The sequence below is a fragment of the Pholis gunnellus genome (assembly GCF_910591455.1).
Source record: "Pholis gunnellus genome assembly, chromosome: 2".
NCBI lineage: Eukaryota > Metazoa > Chordata > Actinopteri > Perciformes > Pholidae > Pholis > Pholis gunnellus.
Window position 1 is genome coordinate 1,247,231 of NC_136536.1, and position 12,500 is coordinate 1,259,730.

At 41.5% G+C, this 12,500-nt stretch overlaps 2 protein-coding genes across 2 annotated transcripts in view; one reads left to right on the forward strand and one right to left on the reverse strand.

Annotated features, from left to right (window-relative positions):
• Positions 1-316: 316 nt before the first annotated feature.
• edem2 (ER degradation enhancer, mannosidase alpha-like 2) lies at positions 317-7,051 on the reverse strand. Its single transcript, XM_079179731.1, is given in 13 exon segments — positions 317-1,040; positions 1,042-1,107; positions 1,109-1,219; positions 1,887-2,008; positions 2,142-2,286; positions 2,370-2,494; positions 3,033-3,174; positions 3,401-3,612; positions 4,383-4,508; positions 4,632-4,737; positions 4,900-4,939; positions 5,599-5,709; positions 6,837-7,051. Coding segments are annotated over 13 exon segments (1,686 nt in total). The 5' UTR covers positions 6,929-7,051; the 3' UTR covers positions 317-752.
• A 1,318-nt stretch (positions 7,052-8,369) lies between these two features.
• Positions 8,370-12,500, forward strand: part of ccdc135 (coiled-coil domain containing 135) — a gene marked incomplete at both ends in the record, with an annotated part of 10,049 nt that continues 5,918 nt past the window's right edge. The window contains 7 exons of the mRNA XM_079175351.1: positions 8,370-8,476; positions 8,998-9,169; positions 9,863-9,988; positions 10,853-11,047; positions 11,149-11,307; positions 11,990-12,208; positions 12,296-12,430. Of these exons, the coding sequence (XP_079031477.1) occupies positions 8,370-8,476; positions 8,998-9,169; positions 9,863-9,988; positions 10,853-11,047; positions 11,149-11,307; positions 11,990-12,208; positions 12,296-12,430 (1,113 nt within the window). The remainder of the gene's footprint in view (positions 8,477-8,997; positions 9,170-9,862; positions 9,989-10,852; positions 11,048-11,148; positions 11,308-11,989; positions 12,209-12,295; positions 12,431-12,500) is intronic.

The following is a 12,500-nucleotide window of genomic DNA, read 5'->3' on the forward strand; positions in this document are numbered from 1 at the left end:
TCTTCGTGTTTGTTTCCCGTCTTCCTGAAGATGTTCTTTTGTTCTTTTGTCTGATCTTTCGTTGATGGACCTCATGTGTTCTCTGATCATATAACTTCTACTAGAAGTCACTTTATTACGTGTCGTCACGTTCTTTGCTGCTAATCGAAGGCTGAGCGTGGAATCAGTTATTTTATTCAGTCAGAAACACATATATATTCTTTAAAAAGTTAATTATTTTGTGCACACATGAATCTAAAGTCTCTCAGTCCCCCTACAGCCATCTGTGGAGGTCTCAGTGAGTCTACCGCCTCCTGCTGGCGGCTTTGAGCACTGCGCAGTATTACCTCCAGTGATGCTGGTGTCAGGATCACTTCGTATACACTTTATATATTCTGTTATTATTATTTACTATATTTACTTTACTCTTATGGCGATTCTATTTTTCACAGGTGTCAGTGTTTCCTCTTATTACACTTAATAATTATGACTATATTTCATAAATGTCTTCTTTTTGTAATCTGTGTAAAACTCAAGAATGAATAATCATCATTTCTTATTTCTTACATTCGGCCATTAGACAATATGACAAATCACGAAACAACCACAAGATTTCTAATAAATAAAAATATATATTTCAAGCTTCAGTTTAAATTAGAGCGACTTTGAGTTCATCACAAAAACAAAGACAATCAGCTTTATGGAAGTTTATGAATTATTGATTCATAAACATCTGAGTCCGTCTGTCTTTGTCTCCCAGAGTCACGATGAGTTCAGGCGTCGTCGGTGAAAACCTGTCCCAGGACGGCGAGCCGGGCGCTGAACGGCTGAACGGGACAGGACAGCGAGGGGTTCGTCCTCCTCTCGCCCGGCTTCAGAGCGATGCTCTCCGATCGGCCGGGAGGCGGGGCTTCCGTCCGTCCGGGCTCCGATCGGCCGCCGGGCTCCGACAGGCCGAGCAGGACGTCCCGGAGCTCCTGGCGGTCCCGGGCGTGGCGTCCGCAGCAGTAGAGCGCCGCCGGGTCCAGAGGGTGAGCCTCCGTGTTGAAGATGAACCCCCCCCGCCCCCAAAACGCAGCGCCCGCCATCGCCGCCTTCCTCCCACGAGCCGGCGCCCTCCGCCCCCCCCGCCGTGCAGGAAGTGGGCGGGGTCAAACAGCAGGTAGAGGTACTTGATGGTCTCGGCCAGGAAGAAGGACTCCATCCGGTTGTCCAGCTGGTGATCTCGCAGGTCTTTCACCTGCAACCACAACAATTCATGTGTTCATATTTGGTTTGTTTTGTCGTGAGTGGATATATTTTAAATTAAATAAAACCAGAATAGACCAGAATCTGTTCATTCATTGACACAAAGGGTCGCTAATAACGAGCCAATTAATGAAATGTTTCTTCAAGAAGTCATTTAAGAAGCAAGAGAAGCCGAAATGATCTGGTTGAAGATTTCCTGTTTCTATAAGTGCACATTGAACATCTCGTCGACTAAATGATCAACCAGCTCCTCAAACACACAAGTTATTAATAACAGTATGTTATTAATAACTTAATAACATACTGTTATTATGTTATTATGTTATTAATAACAGTATGCTGCAGCCACAGTGGATTCAACACGACCCACTTTAAAGTTATGAAGACACAATGAGTAGGACTTAAGACGTGAGGACACAAGGAGGACAAGAGGAGGACACACAAGGACACAAGGAGGACACGAGGAGGACACAAGGAGGACACAAGGACACAAGGAGGACACACAAGGACACAAGGACGACAAACAAGGACACAAGGAGGACACAAGGAGGACACACAAGGAGGACACACAAGGAGGACGCGTGAGGTCACGAGGACACGTGGTTGGTTTCCATATTTATGGATAAGTTAACGTCAGACTAATGTCTCTCTGGTCTCACGCTGGCGTATCCACAGGGCGTCTTGGTGATCTTCTCGATGGACTCCAGAGCGTCGAGGCCCAGCTGGAGGTAGGTGTGGTCACCTGTCGCCCTGAACAGGTACATGGCGCTCTCGATCAGCTCTGGAACAAACACACACACAGGAACACTCACTGAAGGCTGAAAGGCTTCCTGACTTTCAAAATAAAAGCCTGCAGGTTTATTCAACTGGTGACATTACGTCCATGTGTGCTGATATTTGGTTGGCGGACTGACCCGGTCTCAGCGGGTACCCCTCTCTCTTGTCCACAGTGTACCCCTGAGGGATGCTGTAGAACTCCGGCAGACCTCCAAACTGTCTCCACACCGAGTAATAGTTCTGGAACGTTCTCACGGCGCTGTCCAGGTTCCCCAGCAGAGACTGAGGCACAGAGAAGGAAACATGGATATTCGTGCCTCGAGTCAGGACTCTGTGTCTGTGTGTTCAGTGTTCTGGTCTGTTACCTGCAGGCCCGGCCAGAAGGCCTCCAGAGACTGGAAGACCGGCATGGAGACGGTTCCTTTGTGCATCTGGACCCACAGGTACCAGTCGTCGAACCGGGTGTAGTTCTGAATGGCTCGGTCGTACTCTGAGAACAACAAACTGGTGTCAATGTAGGTCGTATGTTGACTTGTTGTTGTTGTTGTTATGCTTGTTGTTGTTGTGGTTGTTGTGCTTGTTGTTGTTGTGCTTGTTGTTGTTGTTGTGCTTGTTGGTGTGCTTGGTGTTGTGCTTGTTGTTGTTGTGGTTGTGGTGGTTGTTCTTGTTGTTGTTGTTGTGCTTGTTGTGGTTGTTGTGCTTGTGCTTGTTGTTGTTGTGGTTGTGCTTGTTGGTGTGCTTGTTGTTGTGCTTGTTGTTGTTGTTGTTTTGCTTGTGCTTGTTGTTGTGCTTGTTGTTGTTGTGCTTGTTGTTGTTGTGGTTGTGGTGGTTGTTCTTGTTGTTGTGGTTGTTGTGCTTGTGCTTGTTGTTGTTGTGGTTGTTGTGCTTGTGCTTGTTGTTGTGCTTGTTGTGATTGTTGTGCTTGTGCTTGCTGTTGTTGTTGTGCTTGTTGTGGTTGTTGTGCTTGTGCTTGTTGTTGTTGTTGTGCTTGTTGTTGTTGTGCTTGTTGTTGTTGTGGTCGTTGTTACCCGTGAACATGTCGAGCAGCTCCTCGTCCTGCAGCAGGATGGCTCCCTTCACCAGATACTCAAAGTAGGAGTCGACCCCGGCTCCGATGCCGGCGTCCTGAGCCACCCACTTCTGAGACAGGATGTCGATGTGGTTCCCCACCTGGACACACAGACAGACACACAGGTGTCCCAACAGTCCTCTTGTCCTTTACTTTTCTCCACTAGAGAGAACTGTAAATCTGCAGTTTTGTATTTTAGGCACCGTTAATGTGTGTAAAGTTGAAACTAAAAAGCTTTGTTTGTACGTAGGATGCAGCTACTGTGGTTCTATGAACGTGTTTCCATGATCGCTGAACTCAAAGCAGACAGACAGGCGGACTAGTTACCAGCCCGATGTCAGACCTGGTCCTCCACAGGGCTCTCAGGGCTTGTCGGGCCACGTTCTCGAAGGTCTCGTCTCCCGTCAGCCGGCTCAGCGTGGCGAACTCCACGATGAAGGTTCCCACGCCGGCGGTGCAGGTGACGGTGGTCTCTGTGGGGCTGACTCCCTTCAGCAGGTTCACGGTACCGTACGGCATCCCGGTGGGGGTCTGGAACGCTGGAACCATTTCAACGCGTTACAGCACAGGGTCCAGTATTCTGACTCGGTTCTTTATAGTGTTGCAACAAACAATATATATATATATATATATATATATATATATATATTAATTATTTATTTTATTTTTTTCTTCTTCTTTTTTTTTTTTTTATTTAAATTTTTAACCTTTTAACACCAGGAATTTAGTGTTAAAATAAATACATTCAGAGCTCGACTGATTACAAAATAATCCAGTTTAAAGTATTTGGAGCGTAAACTAAGACGAGGGTCCAAAACCTTTTACGCACTTTAATTGTTCATTATTATTAGTAAGTAATGCACGAATCATTTAGACTTTGAAATGTAACACGTGGACAGACGGCCGTTTATATTTACTTCTGTCTGAGTTCAAAACCCAAAAGATATTTCATTTATTTATTTCCTTGAGAAGTAACTTTAATGATGGTTCTGTTATCTGTGTGTTGATTAATCCACGTTTTAATCCAGGATTCTAACAGCGACTTCTTAGTTCTGTCAGTTCATATTTATCTGGTTGTTAATATGATTATTAATATTATTATTATTATGCAACAACAGAACGTATGTAAAGTAAGCGTCTGTGTACAAGCTGTTGAACGTAGGAAGGAGTTTCCTTTCACCACAAATACTTTCTACTAACAGTATTACTGTTAGTATTACTGCAACGCACTGTGTATTCTGTGTGTGTGTGTGTGTGTGTGTGTGTGTGTGTGTGTGTATTCTCTGTGTGTGTGTGTGTGTTTTATTACCAGGCAACAGTTTCCTGGCGGCGTCCTCGGCCATCCTCAGCAGAGGTCCTGAACACGGCCAACCAGGCTCCAGATCCATCTTAGCTCTACCTGACAACAGGTGAGCAGACAGCAGACCACCCACCACTACACACACACACACACACACACACACACACACACACACACACACACACACACACACACACACACAGTTTGACTCCTGCACATAGAGATCGGAGTAACTCCCGGTTCACTCGTCGTCTTTACCTCTGATGTTGGTTTCGAACACCGAGGCGTTGACGTCGATGTCGAAGTCCACGGTGTCCTGGAGGAGCGACGCCACGCGCTGGAACTCTGTGTGGTTCCCCAAAACCTTCAGAGGAACATTTATCAAACGACACCTGAACGCAGCACCGCTCTTGAACATACTCTAACTCAAGAGACGGTTGTTTTCTGCTAATAATCGGACGTGAATTAAAGAGGTTTACAGCATTAAAAGTCCCGTCAAATGATTGAATCTTTGTCAGAAACTTACCAGCAGAGTGTCGAGAGCATCAATCAGAGTGAGCGAGAAGCTGTTGAGCAAAGACGGAGGAATGTTTCATTATTTTCTCTGTTTATTTGAGAAAATATTAATATAACAAGACGTTACACAAGAACAGAATTGGACGAATTGAGAGAAATTGAAGTTTAAAAGCCAAAATCTAAACATAAATACATTTAAAACAAACGCATATAAAGAGGGTGAAGAAAAATATAACTTCACGAGTTCATTCTGTGTATTAATACACTGATATATATACAGGAAATATGTGATTATTCAAGTGTTTCTGAAGGAAAAGACAGCAAACGTATCAAATTATAAAAACTTCAAAATAGATTCTTGTGTGATGAGAAAACCTAAGTGTAAAGAACAAGATTCATAATAATAATAATAATAATAATAATAATAAAGAGCTTTTCATACAAGAGACGTCTCTCAGAGTGTTTTATATTGAAAAATAACAGCAAATAGACAATAAAACGGCACTAGATGATGATGAACAGAAACCATTAAGAATATAAAAAAGAGAGAAGTAGTAAAAGAAAGAAACATTAATTACAAGTTAAATTAAATAAGTAGCCCTGTGACGTTCATACATCAACACACTGCAGTCTCTTTTTAACGTACTTCGTTAACTTCATCAGTTTTTTGGGGGTATTGTTGTACCAAAACCCGATGATGTCACCTTACCTGCCCCAGGTGTCCTGTCCGTCACAGGTGAGTGGGCGGAGCTCGTCGTAGGGGAAAGCGTTGTCGAGGTAGCTGTTGTAGGCGTGGTAGAACATGGATTTGATGCGCTGTCTGCAGAACGAAGCAGGTTAACGTCATACGAGACCACAGAGTACACCTGCAACCTTAAGCTAAGTCGGGTTTATTCAACCTCAACTTAGATTAAGTTAGACTTATTTAGACTTATTTATATTTAGTTAGACTTATTTAGACTTATTTAGATTTAGTTAGACTTATTTAGACTTATTTAGATTTAGTTAGACTTATTTAGACTTATTTAGATTTATTTATATTTAGTTAGATTAATTTATATTTAGTTAGACTTATTTCGACTTATTTAGATTTAGTTAGATTAATTTCGACTTATTTATATTTATTTCGACTTATTTATATTTATTTCGACTTATTTATATTTATTTAGATTCATTTAGATGTATTTAGATTAATTTAGACTTATTTATATTTATTTAGACTTATTTAGATTTATTTAGACTTATTTAGATGTATTTGGATGTATTTGGATGTATTTTTCATGTTTCCTTTGTGTTCTGGGGCCAGTTGCATTAACTTAGTTTAAGACTAACTAGTCTTGGCCTTAGACAGGGGTTTGATTGTCAGGTTAGACTAGTATCAGGACTAGACTCATATCAAGTCTGAGTTATTTCAACTGTTCACCTGTCATTTAACGAACTAATTCATCGGTTTACTTTATATTTCTAGCCAACCATTGTTAACTGTTTATCCGTTAGTTTTAGTTAGCTTTTTTAACAGTTTATACGTTTGGCTAACTAACTCACGGAATTGTTTAAAATTGTTAAAATAAAACATAAACATTAATGCAGCAGTAATATTAATCAATAATCACCAGATATAATAGTAAAACACTGACAGAATAATTTGCACAATCAATACTTGTACTTGAAGGTTTTAGTTGGTTATACTTGCATACTTGTACTTAAAGGTTTTAGTTGGTTATACTTGCATACTTGTACTTGAAGGTTTTAGTTGGTTATACTTGCATACTTGTACTTAAAGGTTTTAGTTGGTTATACTTGCATACTTTTACTTAAAGACAGGTTTTAGTGGATTATGCTTGCATACTTAAGTAAGGTTTTTAATGCAGTATTTGCACAGTGTGGTATTAGTACCTGTACTGCAGTAAAGGATCTGAGTACGTCTCTCTGGATGTGTTTGTTTACCTGACAGCAGCCATCTCTTCCTCACTGAACTGACGAGCCGTCGCATCGCTCAGCACCCACACACACAGCGTCACAAACACGGGAGCGCGCATGGAGAGACACGAGGACAGCCGGGAGCGAGCCGCGGGTGAATGCAGATCCAGAAAATGAAATAAAACCCAGAAGAAGTGAATGAAACAGCAGCAGCACAGGTGGGTTTCTTCTGCTGGTGTGTTGTGTAGCTACCCGGAAATGAACAATGTGCGCATGCGTCGTCCCGTGCGCTGACGAGTAACGTAAACTGAGCTGCGTTCAAGAACACAGAGGGTTTTGTGTTGTTGCTGCAAAGTTAACTAATGTAAATATAATCTTAAGAATCAACCGAACAAACGGAAAAGAACCACGAGAGGATATTAAATAACGGACAACAGGAGAGAAACATTAGCTAGAAAGCATCTTTCAGCTTGTTTGACGGTGTTTATTTAGTATTTGTGCTGCGTTCAACGACAAGCCGTTAAAAAACGCTCAACGATCACAGTGATGTCATTATTAAAGCTCATAACGAAATCACATAGTAACGACTTTCAATCATCTCTTCAATCATTTCACGAATTGTTGGTTCATTTATATATTGTACACAATGTATTCGTGTGATTATTTAATTCATCATTTTACATTGTTTATTTTGTTATTTTTTGTTATTTTATTTTATTCAATTAATGACCATAATTGGTCTTTTCCGTCTTTAAAAAAAAATAACAATAACAATAACGGCTCTGGATGCACGTGAAGGCTGCGTGCGTCATCACGTCTGCTTGTTACCATGGAGACGGAGTAGTACACAAACGCTCCTGCCATTAAACACAAAAGATCCTCCAGATAAAACTAGTACAAGTACTTTCTGAAGCACTCGGTGAGTACAGCTTCGAGCAGTATATTTTAATGTACATTTTAATATATATTTGATTTTTAACGGTGGTGGACGAAGCCTCAGAAATACCTAAAAGTCCATAATTCACTATGTTTACGTACTAAAGTTAGATATAGAATCACCTACAAAATGTACTAAAAGTATCCAAAGTAAAAGTACTCACAATGCAGAATGTCTCCGTTCACAGTTAGTGTACATTATTATAATATAATATGAATATGTTTTTATATAGGTAAGAGCATTTAAATGTTTGTCAACGTGGAACCAGTTTTAGATACTTTGTATACATATTGCTCCTAGGATTAAGTACCCAGTAAGTACTTTATGTATACCCCATATGTACTAAACTATTACACAGTACTATGTAGGTTATAATATATATATATATATATATATATATATAGATATATATATCTACACCAAATACAAATGGTTTGCGGTCTGAATTATTCACATATTTATCCTTGTATATTTATACATATATATGTAAGTATAAATACACTACATTGTGGCTTTTCTTGAGTTCTACAGGACAGATGTGATTCATCATGAGCTAGTCGGGTTTCATTGTTCCGTGTGTTTGTATAAACTTTACATTTGTCATTTATAAACTTCTATAAAAGATGGAGTCTGTACCGGGGTCACTCGGCGAGGAGCAGGAAGTCAGAAAGGAGGAAGAGGAGGATGACGAAGAGGAACCTCGACATGTTTCAGCTCCCGAAGAGCTTCTGTGAGTCTTCTGATAGATAAACACACTGAAGGAGCCATTCCAGGGCTCTAACTATTCTGATGATAAATTGTCATTTCTGATTAAAACGACCTCTAAATAGTCTTTTTTAACCCCAAAGTCTTCAGTTTCTCTGCTGAAGACTTTGGGGACTTTATGGGCCATCCATCCATCCATCCATCCATCCATCCATCCATCCATCCATCCTTCCTTCCTTCCATCCATCCATCCATCCATCCATCCATCCATCCATCCATCCTTCCTTCCATCCATCCATCCATCCATCCTTCCTTCCTTCCATCCATCCATCCATCCATCCATCCATCCATCCTTCCTTCCATCCATCCATCCATCCATCCATACTTCCTTCCTTCCATCCATCCATCCATCCATCCATCCTTCCATCCATCCATCCATCCATCCTTCCATCCATCCATCCATCCATCCATCCATCCATCCATCCTTCCATCCATCCATCCATCCATCCATCCTTCTAATGTCTTTACCTGTCGTCCTCCCTACAGCCTGAAGTTGAACCTGAGTCCAGACCAGTTGTATCCTGAGTCCAGCAGGACGAACTCCCCCGACGAGAGTCGACTGTTAGACATCACCGACAACTTCCAGCGTCAGTATTCAAATTTGTATCCCAACCGCACACCTCTGCTGCTCTGCCCGACCAATGAATGTGGTGTTAAGGTAACGGCAACAATCCAACTCTTCTTCCTTTTCTTTTCTATTTATCTCTTTTCAGAAGAGAAATGTACAGAAGCTGAGAAACAAGTTAAGAACTGTTCTTCTGATCCATTTTTCTGCTCTTAATTGTCAAAGAAAGTTGTGCCCGGATTATTTTTCTAAGTTACTTTGTTCTATGAAAACAGGGGAATTATTTTTAATTCTCTTTTTTGTTTTGGAACCATTTTTCTTTGTCAGGATCATTCTTCCAGTATTTGTTGTTGTAATACACATGTTTGGCCACAAGATGGCGAAGTGCACCACTTCATGATGTTTTAAACAGAACTCAGAGCTTCATGTTTTATTTCCTCCATTCGCTCTAAACATTAGGTACAAACATTGTGTGTTAGCAAGTTATCTACATAAAAACTCTAGACTAAAAAAAATGTATTACAACAACAACAACAACCCCAAAATAATGCTGTCAACATATTTTTAAGATGTCACCAGTGTCACAGATGAAATAATGATTGTGGCCAAAGCTTTCCTCACCTGTTCTTCAGTCCTTCACACGGGAGAGAAAACACAACTAAGATGTCTCTTACAAAGTGGATCAACAGCATTTATTTTTCTCACTTCCTCTCAAGGTTTCCATCTTTAAAACAGTCCATATGTGCCTCGTCTAATTGACCGTGTGCGTATGTTTCTAACACTCAGAAGTTCGTGTCCACGACTCTTCGGCCCACGGCCACAGAACACCCTGAGCTCTTCAGCTGGCCGGGCTGTGCCTCCTTCGTGGCCGACTTCCTGTCTCTGGAGCCGTTGGAGCCGCCGGTGAACCTGGTGAGAAACATTAAACACTGATACAGACATAAAAAATGAATCCACTCAGTTCATTCACGTCCTTCTTAGTTTGTCTGCTCAGTGGCTTCATCACATTACGTTGGTGGGCAGTGGTGGCCGTCAGGGCCTGCAAAGCCTTCTCTGCTGGCCTAAACACAATCACAAAGTTAGAGCTATTTTATAATTGAATCATTTTTTCTTAAATACACTACATGTATCATAATTTATAGAAATATTTTCCCCATTATCTTATGTTCTCATTGCACAGCTACTGTGCTCCTCAGCTGCTCTGCTTCAGTGCAGCTTGTTTTAAGTAGAGCTTTCTATCCAATCAGAGTTCACCTCTGTGTCTCTAGGTAGAAGAGAGGCCCCAGGCCTGGGGACATTTTGTTTTGTCATAAGCAGACATGCAAGCAAACATTTCTAATACAAATTTTAAAAATGACGTTTTTGACTTAATCCATTTGTGAGTAGAACTTTATTCTTTCATCAACAAAAACATGAACGTTGAACAAAATAGTGTTATCACCCCCAAAAAAAAAGTCCCCGTGTGCATGTGACGGAAGAATGCACTGCACATGTGATGGAGGAATACTTTCATTTGACGTATTTGATCACGTCGGGTTGAGAGAAAAAAAATAATTAGTTTACAATAGCTAGCTATATCCTTTGCAAAGAAACACAGCACTTCCAGCAGGCTCAGGTGGGGCTCGTTAGCTGCCGATCAACATCCTGAAAGACAGAGTAGGCAGCAAAAAGGACACAGACCCCTAGTGGATGGGAGGGGTCGTAACAGTGTGTGTGTGTGTGTGTGTGTGTGTGTGTGTGTGTGTGTGTGTGTGTGTGTGTGTGTTGCTGTCCCAGCCCAGCTTCCTGTTGTCCTCCGGCTTGGTGCTGCAGAGTCAGAGAGCCACGTGTTTTGACTTCTCCACGCTGCTCTGCAGCCTGCTGCTCGGCGCCAACTACGACGCCTACTGCGTCAGCGGCTACGCCGTCAGAGAGATGTGTCTGCTGGACCGCAGCCGGCTGCACTGCCCCCTGCTGGACGCCCAGGTCAAGGTAGGTGTGCGCGTTACGTCGTGATCACCGTACACGTAGTACACGCGTACAATGTGTTCGCTTTGGGTTTGTGCTTTGTGTGTGTGTGTGTGTACGTGCAGAGTGAGAGCCACGAGCAGGAGCCTCAGCAGAATAAATACTCAGTGAAACCTCCGAAGGAGCTGAAGAGTCAATTTTTGATTCGGCAAGAGGAGAAGAAGAAGAAGAAGCAGCAGCAGGACGAGGAGGCCGCGTTGCTTCAGAAGCAAAAACTACAGGAGGTAACATGATCTATACATCCTGATGTTATATAATACACATGTTGTGTATATTATATGATATAATATATATAATATATATATATATCCTATTATATATAATGTATATATATTATTAATATATATAATAATATATATCCTAATATATTATACTGTGTATATTAAATAATATATATAATACAAATAATATTATCATCATTTTAATTTAATATTAAACTAACATATATTAAAAACATATATATTATATATCCTTACATATAATATCCTAATATTTAAATATAGTAATATTTAAAAACCAACACAGGGCGACAGTTGTAGTTTAATTGTAGAAACGGAACAAAGAAGAACTACAATATGTAGAAACCAAAAATACAAGCATGAACCTGAACGTAAGAATGATATTTGAACTTTAAAAGAGCAAAAACACAGAAGGATTCAAAAGGTGCAAAAAAATCATGAACTGCTCTTTAAAGTGTGAACCACAGCGAGCAGAGCTGCTCACTCACAGATGGGGAAAGTCTAATGAGTTGAAGTTGTGCGTTTCTAAACCGGTCATTGTTCAAATCGCTTCAGTCATATTGTCCCTCTGTTCCCATCCAGAGACACAAAGATGAAGTGAACGTTCACCATTAATCGTACTTAAATGCAGCTGAAGGTTTGTAACTCGTCTTTCCTTCACCAACAGGAGCGCGAGCAGCAACCCGCTGACCCCCTGCACGGCCTGCGGGTCCACTGTTGGGTCCTGGTGCTGTCGGGGAGCCGGGGCGTCCCGGAGAACTTCTTCATCGACCCGCTGACCGGGAGCCGCCACGCCACCGACGACGACCAGTTCCTGGGAGTCGAGAGCATCTGGAACAACTTCAACTACTACGTCAACATACAGGACTGCAGGAACGGCTGCGCTGTGAGTCCACGACCATAACACATAATACATATATATATGTACCTCTATATATATATATACATTTATATTATATATGTGTGTGTGTAGGATATGGTCTACGACCTGGAGGATCTGAAGACGTGGGAACCGGTTCTGTACGGAGGAACCAGCAAAAAACAGCTGATGCGTGATGTCTTGAAGAAAACAAAGATAACGAGCAAAGTCATCGAGGATCAGGAGGAGGTGTGTGTGTGCGTGTGTGTGCGTGTGTGTGTGTGCGTGTGTGTGCCTGTGTGTGTGTGTGTGTGTGTGT